General features: G+C 36.7%; 1 protein-coding gene across 3 annotated transcripts in view; it reads right to left on the bottom strand.

The window, feature by feature from the left end:
• Positions 1 to 3,334: 3,334 nt before the first annotated feature.
• Positions 3,335 to 20,034, bottom strand: part of LOC139118676 (receptor-type tyrosine-protein phosphatase beta-like) — a 47,254-nt gene continuing 30,554 nt past the window's right edge. For 2 of the 3 annotated variants that reach the window (XM_070682098.1, XM_070682111.1), the window contains 18 exons: positions 18,093 to 18,365; positions 17,090 to 17,365; positions 16,325 to 16,458; positions 15,651 to 15,764; positions 14,787 to 15,021; positions 14,037 to 14,256; positions 13,359 to 13,429; positions 12,317 to 12,404; positions 11,385 to 11,636; positions 10,913 to 10,994; positions 10,143 to 10,233; positions 9,944 to 10,020; positions 9,274 to 9,408; positions 8,871 to 8,999; positions 8,356 to 8,504; positions 7,404 to 7,545; positions 6,704 to 6,806; positions 3,335 to 4,897 (listed from right to left, as the gene is read on the bottom strand). In XM_070682098.1, the coding sequence (XP_070538199.1) occupies positions 4,848 to 4,897; positions 6,704 to 6,806; positions 7,404 to 7,545; positions 8,356 to 8,504; positions 8,871 to 8,999; positions 9,274 to 9,408; positions 9,944 to 10,020; positions 10,143 to 10,233; positions 10,913 to 10,994; positions 11,385 to 11,636; positions 12,317 to 12,404; positions 13,359 to 13,429; positions 14,037 to 14,256; positions 14,787 to 15,021; positions 15,651 to 15,764; positions 16,325 to 16,458; positions 17,090 to 17,365; positions 18,093 to 18,365 (2,621 nt within the window). In that variant the 3' untranslated portion in view covers positions 3,335 to 4,847. The remainder of the gene's footprint in view (positions 4,898 to 6,703; positions 6,807 to 7,403; positions 7,546 to 8,355; positions 8,505 to 8,870; positions 9,000 to 9,273; positions 9,409 to 9,943; positions 10,021 to 10,142; positions 10,234 to 10,912; positions 10,995 to 11,384; positions 11,637 to 12,316; positions 12,405 to 13,358; positions 13,430 to 14,036; positions 14,257 to 14,786; positions 15,022 to 15,650; positions 15,765 to 16,324; positions 16,459 to 17,089; positions 17,366 to 18,092; positions 18,366 to 20,034) is intronic. The other variant, XM_070682106.1, reaches the window with a different exon arrangement.

Raw genomic sequence — 20,034 nt, 5'->3', positions numbered from 1 at the left:
TTAAATATTCATAGGCAGTGACCCGATCACTGCATCTGGCAGCTGACGATACAAATGATCATGTAACGAACATGATATGTTGTCATAAACAGGGCAAATTAGTTTTATTGTATTGTCATTTAACACGTTTTAACAGATAATTCTATGGGCTTATACTGTAATACGATTATACGATTATAAGTTGACACATCTGCTACTATTTGTGTATACTTACGAAAAGTCCGCATTCGTAACAGTGGGTCAGCGAGCGAGAAATCCCACCATTGTACTATGGAAAATCCCTGAGTGTGCGTTAATTAGGTGGCTGAACCCATTCGTGCTTTTGCAGTCTCTTTATTTACCGTACACAAGCTTTTGTCATACTACTCAAGCACTTCCAACCTACGACTGTAAAACAATAGCAATTGTATATATAATTACTTGGCCCGCCTGTTCAAAAGGCAGCAAGATTTGCATTTATGAATACACCATCCATATGGAAAATTTTAGTCACCGTGTTTGTTTTTCAAGGATAACAATGCGGAATCGCTTATTCATGAAACGACCGAAAGCGATGAACTGATACACGCAATATATATTTTACACATTATTATTAGGTCACTTATGGGACCATGTGAATGAGAAAAAATTGTGTAACAGAAAGCATTGTGTAACACATATTTAAAAATTTAAAGTTTAACGATACGGCCATTGTTTTGAATATGAACTATGAGGGGTGATTTTCAATGGCCACACTTGTATTCAAACTGATTAAAATCAGATGTAGAGATGGCTTACATTTCTACACATGCTTGATCTTAAGAGTTCTCGTTCTCCGATAGTCGCTGGTTGGGAAGAACAAAAATCAAGCAAGAGGGAAAACGTTGATATTCTACATGTTATGTCAATTAGAATGATGTGCACGATAACCTAGTCCCCAGATACAGCAAGCAGATTACAGTGTTTCATAATGGAAAAAATAATTGTCATAATCTGTACGGCAGTCTACTAATCTGCGAAAATGGCGTTCACACAATAATACACAGACCGTCAGCGAATTTCCATCATCAAATATGGTCTTTTACAAACAAGTTATAATTTTCATTATAATTTGGAGTGGAAAATGAAAAAGTTAAGTATGCCATGATATTAATGTTTTTCTGTGCTCTGCGAAAAATGGATGAAAGACCATACATGTTCACTAACCATGCATTTTAACCAGTGTAAAAACAGAAGCGACGGCAATTATTAATTCCGTTTCCAGACAAACATCTTTCTCTTCGCCACTTGTATCTGGATATTTTGTTATACTATACACTCCCTCTGGAGACATTCTTGATCAGAGTGTACCTTGGTCGTACATAATACCGATATCACATAAATTTTGCATTTTACGTTTAAACCATGCTTGAGCGTCTTTCTGAATTTAGTTTAGATTTTCAGTGGCACCATGCGGAGACCGCTGGATACGCTTGACTCATATCGTGTATGTAAAACTATTTTTACTTCTGAAAAAGATTTGAGTCGTGTAAATATCAACATATATTTGAAACTGCTCTTTGTAAGTTATGAATTTCAAATTCACGGACACTTTGAAGGTTCAACTAAAAATGAATATGCTAGCAGTTATGCAATTTGCAACAGGCTGAAATGAAATGAAATTTCATTTGCTCTCCTGATGTGCAGCTGGCTGGGAAGGTTATATCTCATAGGTGCCACGAACTTGGGACAGATCCCTTTCACCTTTCAGTGGAGGGATATGCCGTACTCTTGGATAACCAGGATATCAAACAATCGGTTTCAGGGTTTGATATCTCAGCCATCAAAGAGCAGGACACACTTCTAAAGTCACGTGATCCCCATGTGACGGTCGTGCGGCATTGGCCTCATCAACTATCCAAGCGTAGAATATCCCTCTTCTCCTTTCGTTTATGATCAATGCAACAATCAGAGAGCTTATTCAAGCCTCTTAAATTCTCAATGCTCTCATACTTTGATAAACTTGTCAAAGCTTATCTGTTATAGCATCAAGCTATGGGATAGTGTTCAGTGTACGGTTCCGAGTAGTGAATTCAGTTGTTTGCAATTTCGCTGGTTTTGACGGCAATAAAGATCTTTTGTGATAGCTGAGTGACTTTCTCGATTTTTGTTTTGTTTTGTTTTGTTTTGTTGTTGTTGTTTTTTTTTTGTGGGGGGGGGGGTTGAGGTGGAGGAAGACGTGACAGTATGAGGGAAAGTTCAACACATCTGCATGAGTAGTTGTAAACAGATGTCACTTGGTTTTTCACGATTCACCGAAAAGTTTATTTTCATGCTAGAGGACATCGTGATTAAATTTCTCAAAAAAATGGCAAATTAACTGACTTTCATCGCTCTCTTACTTCAAACAGTAACAGATCAAAAGACATATCACCAATCACACCAACAAAGTTTCACTCCCATTAAGGTAGTCTGCGCCTCAAAAGTGAAAGACTTGAGCTTTTGCTCAAACTTTCCTAAATGAAACTTTCAACCATTTTCTTACCAAATCAACAATAAAAATCGGGGATCTCCGTGCAAAGTTTGGAACTAGGGAAACAGATTACAAAACATTTTGTGATTTTTGAAATCCATTATGGCTGCCATCCTTGTGTTAACTCTATGGGAAAAAGTAAATTTTGGATTTTCCGAAAGCGAAGTCAGTGCCCCACAAGTGGTAGATCAGAAAAGAATTGTAGAAATTTGAGAGTCCAAATATCTGTCGCTGAGGCGCATTCTACCTTACAATCACTCACCTACCAATATTTGGACATAAGCTTTTGTAACAAGGTGATACAATGTCAAGAGAAATCAAGCAAACTCCTGGACATGAAAGAGATGGACTTCTACTGTTTCTGCCTATTACACTTGACATTAAAGCTCCATAAGCTGTATCTTTTGGCTATTTTTTCAGAACTTTTGTTTTGTGGTTTCCCTAAACTTTCTGCATTGAATCCCTAAACTGTAATTTAATGCAAAGTATTTAGCATATCAACACAAGTCCGGACTAGAATTATTGTAAGCAATAAACAATGATCACTACACACAAGCTGTGTTGACAAAAAGAATACTCGAAATTTCAGCATTACAAACAGATTAGGGTCAGACACGGTAGTTGATACACAGAAGCAGAATACTGAAAAACTTGCCAAAAGTTACAGCTTATGTCCCTTTAACAAGATCACATTCTATTAACATGGTGTTTCTATTTAGGAGAGATGGTTTCTCCATATTACCTCTGAGTCTATTTAAATATATCAAATGTGCGAATAACACATCTCATATTGTTTCATCTTCTGATAATGTACGGAAGCAAAAATCCTCAAACACAACGTGCTTGAATTAAAATATCTTTATTATTCAATATACACCAATTGAAAATGTTCCATGTACATAAAAGAGTCAGTCATTAAAATGTTACAATATTCTGGCAACTTTGTCATGATTTGCATATTTAAATCACAAATTTACATATCAAGGTGATGTCCAATCATAAGCAGTAAAGCACTATGTAAATTCTGGCAGACTTTAATCGCTACATTCATTTAACAATCATGATTGTCGCAACCTTGTAAGTCATCGCGAAATTTGAATACAGTAACCTGTACACCTGTCAACAATCCAATGAAAACTCGGTGTCGCTGTAAATTTGAAATTGTCATGCATATAAATATAAAAATATTAAAGTGTTTATTATTTTCATCCATTTTATTACAAAACCTGAGCATATGCCGCATATCTAAAAAAGTAGCGGCATATAAAATTGAACACCAGATTAGAAACTATTTAAATTTGACCCAAAATATACAGACAGCTCAGACGAATAAGTTAGTGTAAAAAACGTAAAAAAGACAGAGATTTTTAAGTTATTTAAAATCTGACTTGCCTATATCAGGTTAATAAAATATTGCAATTTTCATTTGTTCTCCTCTGGTAAAAAACTTTCAGAAATCAGTCACTTTTACACTCATGCTACACACATCTACATTGGCTTTCATCATTTGAGACACTGCTTGTGATTGGTGGCCAACACTTAAAAGAATATCTTTGATTGGTCAATTCTATTTAAGATTACCAAAGTACCATACCTGAGCGAAAACATGAAAATGGAAGTTTTGTTTTGATTCACAATTTGGGAAAAGTATCAGAGGGAAAAACAGGTGAAAAATACACTGGAAAAACAACCCTGACATGAGCAAAATAACCATAAAATAATTGAAAGTTCACAATTTTCTAAATAATATAAGCTTTTTGACTCATGGTATGAGTTGAGTCCTCAAGTTTGCTCTGGTATTCTTCAAGATAAAACATTAATCATGACGACAATCATTTTCTTTTAGAAGGATACATTTCATTACATGGAATGTACATAAGCCACTAAGCAGAAATCCGGAAGACCAAGATTATTCCGTATTTGAAAATTAATTGGCTGGAAACAGTTGTTAATAAAATGATCACTCCAATATTATTGCTTGTGATACTTAACTTCCTGATAGTGTGCAAATATGATCTTATGTCCCAAAGCTCTTTGCACAGAAAACTAAATTTCTAAACGCTACTTCTACAATATGACATACAAAAAAAACTATGCAGCTAAACTCTGTGTAAATTTATTAGTATTGTCACAACCTTTAAAACATATTTGTCGGCTGATTTTTTGATATGGTTTGAATGCATAAATACAGTTGGGTGATATGATATGGTCGTCTGAAAAGTAGAAAGTTTTCAATAAAATCTTAAAAAAGGGAAGTTGGGTCAACATCTTTCATTTAACTGGGAATTTTTGCTTCCCATGTGATGATTATTGAATTTTCTGGTGAAAGACAACATCTTGGAGGATTGACAATCCTCTACTTGTCATTTGGTTCATATTCTATGTCCACTGTTGACTTCTTTGCATCTGAAAGCAAAGAAAAAAAATGATTTAATATTATGAAACTGCTTAGTCCCATCGTTGGAGTATTATTAATGCATATATGTTTGCATTTTATAGATTCTTCCATACACAGAAACATTTTCCACAGGTTGAGACAAGGTGTATTAAGGGTATATGGCACAAACATATACATGCCAAATATCAAATGTAAACTGGTCTTATGTTGATATTCTGAACATTGAAATTATCTGGTTCTCAAATCATTAGAGTAATCGATCGTCTGTTTTACGATGTAAACATTAGTGCCTTTATGACCTTAGACAGTAGTTCAAGTAGAATGTGCTTTGGGGACAGATATTCAGGACTCTCAAATTTTTAACAATATCCTTTTGGCATACCACATGTGGGGGCTCATTTTTGAAGCCCATGTAGTAAATAAAGTTTTCACTGGCATAATTTGTGAAAATCAGGAATTTTGTTTTCCCAAAAAAATTTAACATAGGGGTGGCAGCTATTTTGAATTTACAATATTGGTAACATTGGATAATTTGTTTTGTCGTACAAAATTTGCGAGCTAATCCTTGATTTTTATTCTTGATCTTGAAAGGAAAAGGTTGAATGTCTGCTTGAAGAATGTTTGAGCAAAGGTTTAAGGCTTTCATTATCCAACTACCTTAAAATAACATCAACTCAAATCCTGTTTGAGTTTACTTTCGAATTCCTTTTCCTTTGCCTAATAATGCCCTTATAAGGAAGCACACAAATATGCCCTAATTTGGAAGTATTCAAATACACCCTGTTTTGGTACACTGATATGCCCTTATTTGGAAGTGTATGCAAATGCCATGTATGATATTTTGCATAATCAGCATGACAAATGGTGTTCATGGAGTCTTACAATTGTAAATCAAATGTGTCACTTGTCATGACTTCAGTCAGGTTTGTTCAAATTGTGATGAAATATGCAAATTTGTATTTTTTAAGGCAATTTTTGTCATCGTGGTTAAAGTATTCTTCAAGTTGTCAGTATGTTAAGTTTGCAACGGAATTAATATGCACATGTGATGAGTCTGATCATGTTAAATGTGACTGGCAAGTGAAATATGAATGTTAGTAATGTCAATATACCTGTTGATGTACATGCAAGAAGTGTGTTTTACTTGGGCTTGTGGTAGTATATGACTTTATAGACGGCTGAAATGGAGACAGTACACGACATATATTGAACATGATATGATGGAAAACAAAAAAAGTGACAGATAAGGTGAGAACACACAATACTGAAAAAACCCACATGACACCCACAAACAACAAATAAGTGTGTGAGAAACCAGTATGATTGATTGATTGATGAGTTTGTTTCAAAGTGAGATTTCTTTGGACAAATGTAAGTGGAACACAAATGCATGCATGACTTGTGGATATTGTGTTCAAGCGCACTTGGACATGTAGGAGGGAGGGAAATTTGTTAGTGGACGAATAGTTCCTGACAAGACGTATTCTAAGACTTGAAAGAGTTGCCTCATGCTGGTTAATGGTGACTTTGATAAGTGATACCAAAGCTATCTGTTGATGTGGTACATACAAAGTGTCTGTCAGACACAGTGAATTGTAAAGGTAATGTAAAATCCACTGTAGAAGTCTATCTTTTTTCTTTGCTACTGACTCTGTTTTCTGTGTTGTCCTACTTTGTCACGCCATTGTTTTTCTTTGTGAATTTGTGAATCTATAAATATATCAAGCCATACTATTATTATTCTCCGTGCAAATGTAGGTACGTCAGTTTTTTCCCTAGATTTGACAAATTTTGCGGAATTGTGATAAACTTACAGGATCCACTGGTTCCTTGAGATGGAGTCAAGAGCCAGTTGCTGTCGCTGACCCGACCTTGAAGGACATCGAGAACTGCCCGGTGAATGAAGATGTACTGTGACTGTTGAGAAGAAGTGAAAAAACAAAACCATTAAGATGTTTATAGATTTCTATTCAAAATCTTCAACCCCTGTTGTTATATGAAATTGTGTGATCTGCATTGCTTTAAGGTAAAACGTGTCTCAAGGCAGATATTAGGGTTTTCAAACTTTATCAATATTCTTCTGATATACCACTTGTGGGGGTTCATTTTAAAGCTCTTGGTGTAAGAAAACTTTTCAATGTCTCAGTTTTTCAAAAATTGAAAATTTACTTATAAAATAATAGCAATACTGTACCCTCTCCTGGCCAATAATGGACTCAAGTATACAATGCATGCTGGGCTTTGCCTCATATATTGTGTCATGCAAAGCTTGCTTTTGTCCATTTTGAGCTGGGAGGTGGTACATTATTGCTTAAATATATTATCTTTCAAATTTTGACGGCTACTCTGTTGAGTTACCATCTTCATTGCATTGCAATGTGACTGTGGACCTTACACTGTTGCACCCCAATTTCCTTCGTTAAAAGGGCAACACTACATCTACATTGCAAAGCAGAAGAGACACACTATAACTTGTATAAGACAGGGGGTAATGAATATTGAAAACAGTTTTACCTCTGTTTGCACCATGAAGCATCGTTTTTGTCTCATGTTGGCAACCAGGCGGAAGACGTCGACGAATTCGTTGTCTTTCTTGGCCAGGTGCTGGAGCAGATAGTCCAAAGCGATGAAGGTACCGGATCTTCCAACACCAGCACTATTAGATAATAGAAAGTGACAGAGTTTATGGCATGGGTACGTCTAAGGTAGTTAAGAACACAGATCAGTTACAGTGTTATCATTCCTCCAGGTTATTCATATCTGAAATGGCCATTTGGGGAAAAGCTGCCACAAACCTTTGCTTGGCATCACCTTTGAATTGCATTTCAACAATATTGTATTCAATATTTTTTTCTTTGTGCTGAATTTCATAAAGTTACTGACTGACACTGTGCATGTTTTGTAGGACAAACATACTGTTTTTATCATCGTTTTACTATGCATTATGTAATTTTCAACATGATGAGTGTCTTACTTATACTACATCTATATTCGAAAATGTTTATTAATAGAACACTCTCATTAGATTTCTAGATTTAATTGATGGTAAAGTTTGAAACCTGACTGTCTGGTAAATATCTGTCCTGCTGCTTCTCAGAGATCTTTTCTTTCTCTTTCATTACTACAGAATGCTCATTTTGTGGCCCTGTTGAGGGCAAACTCAGTTATTTATCACTGAAAAATTTAACATTTACAACTTTGATACAAGTCAAAAGTATTTCAATGTCGTGAATTTCTTGGTCATAAGAAAGACATTCAAATTGTAACGCAATACCATACTATAATACTATTAGCATATTATACCATACTATAATAGTGACAAAGTTCCAGGGAGTGGGTGTCAGGGTAAATCTCATGCATATTGACCAGTGCATTATGGAGAGTAAGAGGTATGTATTTCATAGAAGGTCAAATATGACATGTTACATCAGAATGGGAGATGATATTTCTTAGATAAAACACACACCTGCAGTGCACCACACTTGGTCCGCTACTCCTTGGGATTTGTCCCCGTACGGTACGGACAAATCTCAGGAGAGCATCGGATGTTTCCGGCACGCCATGGTCAGGCCAAGCTGTGAACTGGAAGTGGCGAACAGCACGAATCTGGCGATTCTGAAATTGAAATAAAAAAGTAATTTAAAAGGTGAGGTCACTGCTCATTAAAATCAAATTTATGGGAAGTCTGGATGGCTAATAATAACAATGTATGATGATATTACTCCCTCAATTATGATCATTTTAATTTTCTCAAACACATATTGTCCCTCTATTATCTGTTCATTTTCCCTTTTTAAAGTGCAAGAAAAGTACATATATTAAAAGTAGATGACCATGAAACAGATAAAATGAGGGCGTTCTTCAAATATAATTGAAATTTTGGTTATTCAGTTCACCTTAAGAGGGCACTCTAACAAATGCAAACTACCCTCAAGGTTGATGTAAAGAGTGACCTTGACATTGTATTGCACTTGATATTACCTTTACCTTCTCAAGAGTGAAGTCTCGCACCGTCCATTCTGGGAGAGCAGACTCGGACGTCATGGTAACAGTGATGTCACCGTAGTCGGTGGGGTCAGAATCGAAAGGCCAGTAGTGATCGCATTTCACCTGAAATATCAGATAAAAAATAAATGTTGAAACTTCAATGACATTTCAAGAAATACATCCCTTTCTAAAAAGCTAAAAGGCTATAATTTTTATCCTCATTTTTGAGCAAAATTGTAGATATTGAAAAAAAAATTCTTATATGGCACTTAATATTATTTTTTTAAAACAAGGTACTTAAGTATCTAATGTAATTGATTATGCCTGTATTCAACAACGGGCTTAATCCATAGTTTCACAACTATAGGGGTGTGAAGGTTCCTCTTGTAATACTTACCCTTCCTTTCTCAACACACTGAGTTATCATGACGATCGTTGTGGTGTTCTGTTCCCACACCATTCTCCAGAACTCTTCCTTGGTTGTTGGAAGTGGCCCCTGTGTTGCTATGTACTCCCTGGGAGAGTTGTACCCCTGTTATGACAAAAATTCAGAATTGTGTTCAATCAGTTTTGTTTTGTGGTTATCACTTACAGCAGTGGCACTGGTGACCGCTATTAAACAAAGGCATTACAACACATACCCAGAAGAGGGCACTATATAACGTTTCACTATTGTACATGTACCTGAACATTTTTCATTCCACTGGTCTGACACACCGATATGACCTTTGCATTAGTGCTACTGGGTAGATATTGATCCCTGTCTAGGGAAAACTGGATATTGAAACCGATTTGCTCACCCTTGCTTGACATTTATAAACTAGATCTTAAGTTGAAATGATACCGTCAAGAGCATGTCTGCATACACTACGAAAACATTTCCATTTCCCTGTCAATCTGATTTGTGATTGGACAACCCCAACTTTAATCACAATTCTGGTTGCAACACTGAATTATAACATACACTTTCAAATTAAATATTGAATATGTGCGATTATTTGGAACTTTAGTCGCAATAATGAGGTTTCTCCAATGACATTCATGACTAAAAATGTTTTCATACTTACAGATATGTAGTTAGCATTGATGTAGTCACTACTCATGTCTTCATCAGCTTCTTGGAGTTTCACTCTGGTGTGGTCGTCTGGAAGAAAATGAAATATACAACTGTGATTTTGAAAAGATTCATGTTGAAAAGGGAGATATGCTATTGGTTCTGCCATATGTTGGATGTGAAAATTGCAAGTATACAGAATGCAGACTTACATGGAAGGATATTGCTGTAGCGGTTCTTGGGTTTGTTGTCAGCCATTTCGCCGATACGAGTTGAGAAGTTTGTACCAACTGGCCGCAGGTCCTGAAATAGAGATTAACACCATTATAAAACAGCGACGACAAAGGTTGGTCTTTGTAGATTTGCAATTTGAGGAATTGGACACAACAATAATAAAGTAGACAAATTATCAAACCATGACAAAATAAGAAGTCGAACAATGAAATAATGAAATAATCTGACTGCAAAATTTCAAAAGAAACAGCACATAGTAGAAGCTTGCACAATTTTTAATAGGAATTATACACAAAATAAACCTAAACAAGTGTTTTTCTGGTGACAAATTTAAACAAGATTATATTTTGTTTCAAATATATACATGATGGTCAAAATCACGCCCCTACATTAGGAACATCTACAACAACATTGCTCCATTCTTAGATGACCTTGAAACTGATCTTGAAACAATCTCAATCTCAATAAATATTTATATCCACTAATTTGAATAAAAATTTTTGCACATTTGAAGTCTGCAGAACTGTACAACTTATTCACTTTCACAGTGGTGCAACATGTACAGCCCACTATTCAGCTTTATACGGCTGCCATGGATGAAACTGAGGAAGGCTTTTCACTTTAAGGTATTTCACCCCTTTTTACAGTACACAGCTCCACCAAACAGATTGGAAACAATAGGATTGTACCATTGTATAACAGTGAAAGGGTAAAAAGTAAGTCATCATCCCTAAAAAGTAACACTTACATCATACTCTTCTTGGAATTTGTAATCAGAGTCGGCAGCCATGAGACGGTAGTGATCTGCAAAGTTGCTGATGCGTACAGGTCTGTAACAGGCAAGGAACATGTCGATGGTTAGATGGTTCACAATTACACAGGGTAGGTCAGTGGTTGAGTGATAAGAGAAAAGGCATGAATATAATAATGTCATTGTTAAAAAACATCATTACTATGGTAAAATTGAAATTTATGGTCTAATTTCTTAGTATGCCAGCTTCTTGAGGTGACCTTAGTTAGGTTTGTTCAAACTGTGGTGAAATTTGCAAGATTCTCATTTTTTCACCGGCAAATTCAGCCAAGGAGATATACAAGTTGTATTATCACTAATTAGGATTTCCCACAAGAATGAATATTGTACGTTTCAACGGTTTGACTAAAAACTTATTCCACTGTCATGAGATAGGACACTAAAATAAATCATTCAAAGTCAAGTTTACCTTGCTAGATTACTTGATTTGGACTCAGATTTTACAGAGACGACTCTCTCGACGACTGGTTCTGGTGATGGAGGGGCCTGGACAATGATGCGTTGTTTGGGCTTCTTCACCACTCTCTCTTTCAGGACGTAAGTCGTAGGAGCTGCTGTGTCGTTACGGATGTATGCAGGGTTGTCAACGCCGACGTATTTGCGACTGGACTCACGACGATAGAGATATTCCTCATCTCGCCTACGTTCCTTTGAACAACAACTGTTGAAGAAAAAAACAATGTATTTATAGAGGCTCATAAACTTTACATGATGATATGACAAACATTGCTTTCATTTCTAAACCCCCATTTTGCAATGATGTTCAATATTTCCATAGGTTGAACCAAAATTTGTATGGGGGAAGGGTGTAAACTAAAAGGTTTTCTCTTACTCTGAATGCCAACAATTCTGAACTCTCTGAGTAAATTCAGAAATTGCTGGAAATTCTTTGTGTAATCTTTGTACATGTACGTGTAACATATAGATTGAAAATTTTACTCATGTCAGAGAGCATTTCCTTCAGACAGCACATTGTATATAGCCATTCTTACTGTCATAATTGAAAATTTGTTACCCGGAAAAAATACAACAAGTGATGACATGGGAAAGAACTAGACTAATACATGTAATAGAGAACTTGATTGTACACAGACAGAGTGGTTTGGGGAGCAACGCTTGTTGAATGTTTTATTGCTATGTGGATGCGATATGGAGCTGACACCACCATTTCTATGTACATCGAGCGAGGGCAGCAAACAGTTGAAGGGCTAAACAGGGACTATCAAACCATGGATTTTTTTTATGAAGAAGTAAGAGAGAAATGGGCAACAATTCTGACACAAATGTAAGAATAGTCACAGAAGAAATGAAGTTATTGAATGAAAGAGATTGATAACTCACCATCTCCAGCACACAATCATCAGAATAACGATAATACCGAGTCCGACAATACCAATGACGGCATAACCAAACCACCAAGGATCATATCCTGATTGAAACAGAAAGAATCAAATAAATATCAGGCATGTAAATCAAGAAGGATAAACCTACAGCAAAAACAGGATGGTTGAACAGTCTCATATACGTTACGTTTACTTTTTATATGTGGCACACAAGTTTGTAGATAACATTGTAGATAAAAAGAGCCGACTCATTTGAGTGTCTGGATAGAACACACAAGGGAATAGCTAAATTAGTTATTGAGTTGATAGTAGAGACCGAAGTTAATTAGGACAGCACTCTGGCTAAACAAACCATAATACAACGTATACGTACTGGTGCCAATCTGTCTAGACACACAAGGATAAACAGTGGAGTGGAGAGTTACATGATTAGTATTTCACTCAAATGAGTCGGTTCTTTTATCTACAATGTATCTACAAACTTGTGTGGGACGTACAAAAAAGTAAACGTAATGTATATGAGACTGTCCAACCATCCTGTTTTTTGCTGGATAAACCTAGTAGCATTTGCTTTTTATTTTGTAACATTTTTTATGTTTTGCTGCACATTTGGAAGATTTGTCTCTGCAAAGAGTTGGAGCATTTCTTGATTTTATCATTGGAGTGAAAATACTGGACAGAAGAGCCCCTTCATTATAAAGTAATGAGAATTCCACAATAGAGGCTTTTGCTCAGTAATTTGCTTGTCCGAGGTCTGATCAAAACATTGAAAGATAGGGACTACCATAAAATACGATGTTGCATGCTTTAAATATAACATATTCCTGACTCAAAGAAAACTTTGAGTCGATGGCACATCAAATGAACTTTATTAACACACAGGTAATAGAAACAGGTTGTCTTTTTGAAATCTAAAGAAGACATTTATGTATTTGATGACCTCTAAATTGTTGGCTTGAATCTTGCAGTTAAATCCAGAGCAGTCTAGTTTAGACATTCCTTGTCGTTGTTTTTAAATTGAAATTTGAATAATGACATACTTGTGCTCATTGGTGCACTCCACTCAGTGTCTGTATATTCACCATTGGTGATGAACGCTCTGATCTTGACCCTGCAGGGGAAAAATATAATTTTATTTTAAAGTTTGATTGATTTTGTGTGTCTAAAATGGCACTGAATGTGTACATAAGATCATAGACCTCGCTCTCTATATTGTCTGCATTCATTTCTTATGAATTATTAATCACGATATCCAAAAAAAGATAGTATAAAAAAATCATATATACTTTTCACACACAGAGGGCGCTAGACTTACAACAGTTGTCATGCAGTTTGCTTGCAAACTCGCACTGCTACTTGCAACAGTCTTTTGAACGATTTGTTACATGTTGGATTTCATAAGAAACAACCACTATCAAGAAATACGTTTCCACTGTAAAGACGGAATAATCAAGCACTGGGAATATATCCAATAAAATCACGATTACGCACCACTGTTCTGGTAATTTCATTTCAATGCTTGAAGGTACAATTTCCTCTTGTTATACCGACAATATTAGAATCATTTTCGAACCTTCAGAGCAATTAAGTTTCAGACTTTTGTTGAAGACAAAATTTTTGACACATTTGAAAAGCACAAAGACTTGTAACATTTTGGACAGCACACAAACTGTTTCAGGCCTTGAAATGGCGGTTTAACCTGGAACTCATGTACTTACACATATCTAGTGAGAGGTTGTAGCTGTCCATTGCAATACGCTGTCGTGTCCAGATCACAGTCTTCGTCACCGATCATGTAATCAGTTGTTACACTACGCTTTCGCCTTCTAGTAGTAGCAAAATAATCATGAGCCTCGCTGGTCTGGTAGGCAGTAACAGGATTCAAGTCTTGCACATCTTTGTAGCTGTTGGGTGTAGCACCGACCTCAGCCCGTGTTGCTGTTTAAAAAAAGTAAATTATTGTTTTCTGATAGTACTAGCTAGTTGATTATTAACACACAGCAAATAATTGTTTGATTGGAAAGGCATTATGAGTAAACATGCAATTAAAAAACTTATCGCCTCATTCATGTGATAAAAATTTTATCTCCTGCTGGAAGCAGGTTCATTAGCATAAACTGGTGCATTCTGGGAGGAACTTTATATCATCATTCGAAGTTGGCAATATGAAGTGTAAAATTGTGGATGTAATTTGTATTAGACTTCTGTTTTGGAGGATGTCTCCTTTTTCATATATATTCATAATTTATTTTCTGTTCTCTTTTACCCTTTTACTGCAATGGTTTGGCCCAACCCTATTGTTTCAATGTTGACTTTAGACCTGGAAACAGGGAAATTGGGTGACCATGGTTCATAGGTTGTTTGGCACTTTTGATGGGTCAATATTAAAATCAATAATGAAACAAATAAATAAATAAACAAATAAATAAATTTTAGTACAGCAAAATTGTAAAAGCATTGCAACTTACCGTCTGCTTCAGCCACAATGATTGCATACGACACAATGACATCATTCTCATCAGCGAACAGGTCGTCGTACAGCCTGATCGTGATGGTTGTGTGAGTGGCTCGCACAAACAATCTCCTTTCCAGCTCATCGGCGCTGTACTCTGGTCTTCCTGGTTTCACGACTGGCATTGTCAGGGTGGCAGGTATCGAAGCCACAGCCACGGCGCTCTGCCCAATGCTGTTTTGAGCGACGATCTTGTGTGAGAAGAAGAAGACATAAGGTGAGACAAAGGTACATGGCATGTAATATGTTTGTTTTGGAATTGGAACTCGCATAACATACAAAACAGCTGGTCACTATGTTAGGACAGAATTGAATTTAATATATCATGAATTTTATATATCAAGAAATATTGCTTTTCTAGTACTAAACTTTGCACGGTGACCCCTGATTTTAATCTTGATCTGGTAAGAGATTAATGGTTGAAAGATTCCTTGAGGAAAGTTTGAGCAAAAGTTTATACAGGTATTTTAGTTTCAAGACCTTCAAGTGTACTACTTCAAGTTATCTGTTGCCTCTATAAGATCGAGTTGATTGCAAAACAAATGAAACACAGCTATTCTATGCAATGAACTCAAACAGACATGAAAATTAAAGATCTCTAACAATATACAAAGACATAATTTTTGTCTACTTGTCATGAGCAATCATGGAAAATCACAGATGCGGTGATTTTACTAGACGGTGATGGCGAGTGCGTATCAGTAATCTTTGAGATGCCTGGTGTTGAAAACATGTGACTTCAACATGCTTAATGGCTGCACTGCCAGAGTTTTATGAAAAAAATTTCCCTCGTCTGAGCTAGAAGAGGTGAGAGACTTACAGTGAAGCTATAGGTGTATCCAGCTCTGAAAACACCAAGTCTTTCTCCAGCGTACACATTCTGCGTCGTGTCTGCAATGATCTCAATGGTTTCTGGGCCGTCATCGACATCGCCCTGTAAGGTTAAACCAAATATAAAAGCTGCTTTAACAAAAGTATGATGAAAACTCAGTTTTATAACTCATATTGCATATTTTATAACTCATATATTCAAACAGATGTCAATGCAGGTGGTTTTCTGTATCTGAAATATGGGCAAAACTATTGAGTTACAAAACACATAACAAAAATACACACATGTACCACTTGCTTGTTCAAAGACAACATGTTTGACAAAGAATTGACATAATGGAGACCATATCAAAATTATGTGAAATACCACTATTACACACACACTATAGTTATAACACATTTACTATTTGCTATATATGGTGTGGGCAAAAACTTTCATAATTTTGTGGAAATTTTAAATAATTTAACCTTAAATGAAATAAATGAAAACTGTGTTACTACCGACTCTAAATATCTATTTTAGGTTTAAGTCTGAAGACTACTATATTTGAAATGTTAATTATGCACCATAAATGAGGACTTCACTTTCATACTTGACAGCGATGTGCATTGTCACAAGTTTGACTGTGAACTTGTTCCTGTGTTTTTGGAAAATGACCCTACCTCTCTTGTACCCGTGTATGTGACGATATACTCTGAAATGATTCCATTGGCTTTCTCTGGAGCTCGGAATGATGCCGAAACCACGTAGGAGTTGTCTTCCAGAACCACACTGAAGTCTCTAACAGAACCAGGCACTGTAGGATCAAGACAAACACGTTTTGTGACATATGCTAGAGATTCATTCAATGCTGCATGAGTATTTCTCAACTAGACTATATTTTAAAGATTGTTATTCTGAACAAAGTTTAATTTCCCAAGATGCTTTTGATCCAAGGAGTAAATAACTGCGATAGAAAATCTTACAAATCAAAATTGTTGGCCCTTCCCCCATTTAGCTGAATTTTGGTCCACCTGACCGACCAATAACAATGGGGAATGTACAAAAGTTGGGTGGTAAATGAGCAAAACAGTATGTGTATATGGTATATGGGTATCGCAACTGTCAACAAACAAAAATCTTTCTTTTAAATGAGTTTGACCATATTATTATCTATCGAAACAAATAGACCAACTGTCTCACATCTTTCAGATAACTGAGTTGACAAAATTAATTACTTCACAACAATATTAGCTATTTTCAAGCATAACTGATTAACCATTGGAATGTTACATAGCATATTTATAATACATGCTTCAAAAAAACAAAATAAAATAGATGACTTGTTCCCTCATACTGCTGTTTATCAAGACATACAGATGTCAAATCTCTGTTTTACCACTTGAAAAACACTGTCAAATTGACCAAAAATTTTCTTTTAAACTTACAATCTGGGAATGTTGTCTGTTCCTTCGATGCTGCTTGACTCTTCAGCGCACCAATGACTGTTCTCACACTGATCTGATACTTAACAAATGAATCCAGTCCAGTAAACTGATAGAAGGTATCCACGACTACAGCGGTTGTCTCGCTGCCCTCGGGTTCGCTGTACAGCCTGATGCCGACCTCGTACGACACTCCTACACTGGCAGCTGCCACCCAGCTGATGTCAATCGTAGATTTAGTCACGTCCACTACGGTGATCTCGCCTGGTGGATACGGCCCTGTATGAACAAACAAAATAAAACTTGGTCAGAATATTCAATTGACGCAGCATAAGTTTAATGAAACTTTTTTGTCAATTCCAGTGAATTTTATGACATCATCCCCTCAGATGATTACTGATAATGTATCCGCTTATACAGCATTGTGGCCAACGATGTTTTCTACATCTACTAATTCACTGGCATTGCCAAAACTATAAAATAATAGCAATAGTGTATCGGGCCACCCTCCCAGCCCATAATGGACGAAGCAAACTTTGCACTCTATAATATGTTGTGCAAAGTTTGCTTTCGTCCATGATGGGCCAGGAGGGGGTTACATTATTGCTTAAATAAATAGGGAAGAGGTCACAACTGTACCAGGTGAGGCTAAGTGCTCTTCAGATATATCAACATGTGATACCAAATGTAACGATAGGTGCAATAACGTAGCTCACAGTAAAACCACACTGTATCTTACATCTGTATCCAACACATTGCCAAAATCAGGTTTAATTCATTTTTGTAACAGCGCCCTCTAGAATAATCGTAATTTCTTTATTTTAATATGAATCAACTATTGAAGGGCATTGAAAGGATTCAATATCATATCAAATTTAACATATTGAAGATACTGTCTAAGTTCATTAAAAGATTGAACAATTGAATTGAGTCTTGATGAATCATTTTGAACTCTGACCCGTTGGGAAGAACATATTTAACATTACATGTGGTACAACAAACTTACTTGTTGTGATGGCGCCTGTGGAGATAGCGTCACTCTCTAATGCGCCACTGATGGATCCTATGCTGAATGTGTACGCTTGACCGTTGGTCAGACCGCCGATCTGTTTGGAGGTTTCCTCAGGACCGGCAGCAATCCTTGGTGCGGGTGTGTCGGACGGGCTGTATGAAATGACATACTCGGTCACATCGCCGACAGACGGCTGCCATCTCAATATCACGGATGTGGCGCCGATGTCTTCCTCGTTGACTGTGACACTGGTAGGAGGCGTTGGTGCTGCAGATAAGGATAACAGACCACGATAAGATACTGGCATCCACGTTAATACATCAAGCTACAACATACACATTTATTCTGACTTGAAGCGTAGAAAAGATGTCAAACGAAATTTCCAATATATACTTTGAATAATTATTTCTCTGTATGGAAAGAACACCATACTTATCTAACATATGTAGGAGCGTGAAATTTTCATAAATATAATGGTGGAATTGGAAGTTTTTCTAAATTTTTGAAAAAGTGATTTTGTCATCTGTTGGCTGTCTTGTTCCAGAGATACTGTTAGTCTTCTACCAGACGTGAGAGATTTTTCACTAAAAATGATGCCAAATTTGATTTGGTTATTGATATCACCACTAGAAACCTATTTACAAACTAGAAAGCATTTGCAAGCAAAAGCGAAGTTCCAGAGACCAGAGCAGCGGAAGAAACAAGAGAATGTGTGACAAAGATAGGTGCAGAATGAAAGAGTGCTTTGGATTTTAATAATCAAGCACGTACACAGTTAGGGCTGCTAGCAGTAAACACCATATACAACTAAAGCAAGCAGTCCACAGATTACAAATGCCTACATGTACGGTAAAAACGCAACAGATACATACGGGGGCGACAACGCACGGAAATGTTTATCAGACGACATTCTCGTGAGCCAGAGCAATAATTTTCGCTTCGCTGACCTACGCAAAAATCAATCGCTTGACGGGTAGCGCTGAGTTGTTGCCGTAAAGAGGCGCATGGTTTACGACGATGATCAGACGAGAGGAAACATCGGACCTAGGTCGCTGAAATTGAAAACCGAGGCCACATGCATTTTCATTTGATTAAAAGCACAGACTAAACAATTTTCATTGCAATGTCGCTGTTTTCACGAGATACTGACCGTTTGATCTTGGAAAGTTGAGCTGCTTTAACGTGCAGCCAACGCATGCCGGCGCCGGTGCGGTGACAGGGCTGTGTGTTATCGGCGTTAAACGGCCTCGCAGACTGGTATAGGAAAAACCGCTGGTGGCTCCTCAGAAATACGGCGGGCAGTTTCTCCGCCAAAACAGCCGATTTTGAATCCAAATTTTGCATTGACCTTCGTTTTCGAGCACACCCACCTCGCAAAGGTACACGATGTACCCAGCCGCGCTTGTAAACTTAGGGAAAGCCTAATTTTCATTCTCTATGCGAGCGAAGCCATCTTATGCGCCGCCATTGTTACATTCGGGCGAAACAGTATAGCGCCACGTACGGCGAGTATTTAGAGAAAAATAAAATCAAAAAGCAACAAAAAACAAAGCGAAAGAAAGCTAGAATTATTAATAGCTGAACGCAATATGATAGTCGAGCAATGCAGAATAAAAAATAAATAAATAAGCACACAAGAAATGCCCGTAAAACCCGTCCGAGCTGAGCGATGACGTCATAAGCGTGTCGCAATGCATTCTGGGTAATTAAGGTAAAATTTGTGTATAGCATGTTCTATGATAGTAATACCGGAAATAGAGAAAGAAAGAAAGAAAGAAAGAAGGAAAGTGAGCAAAAACTAACAGTTCCAGAGCTGGTCTCTGGAACTAATTAAAGGGTTTTGTTGTAAATGTGACTTACTTATTCATAAAACAAGGTACAAAAGCTGGGAAAAATTTCAATCAACTCCTTAAGTTCAAGATGCACAAACGAACAC

The sequence above is a fragment of the Ptychodera flava genome, chromosome 2 (assembly GCF_041260155.1).
Source record: "Ptychodera flava strain L36383 chromosome 2, AS_Pfla_20210202, whole genome shotgun sequence".
In the NCBI taxonomy this organism is placed as follows: Eukaryota; Metazoa; Hemichordata; class Enteropneusta; family Ptychoderidae; genus Ptychodera; species Ptychodera flava.
This window is presented reverse-complemented; position numbering and strand designations above follow the sequence as displayed.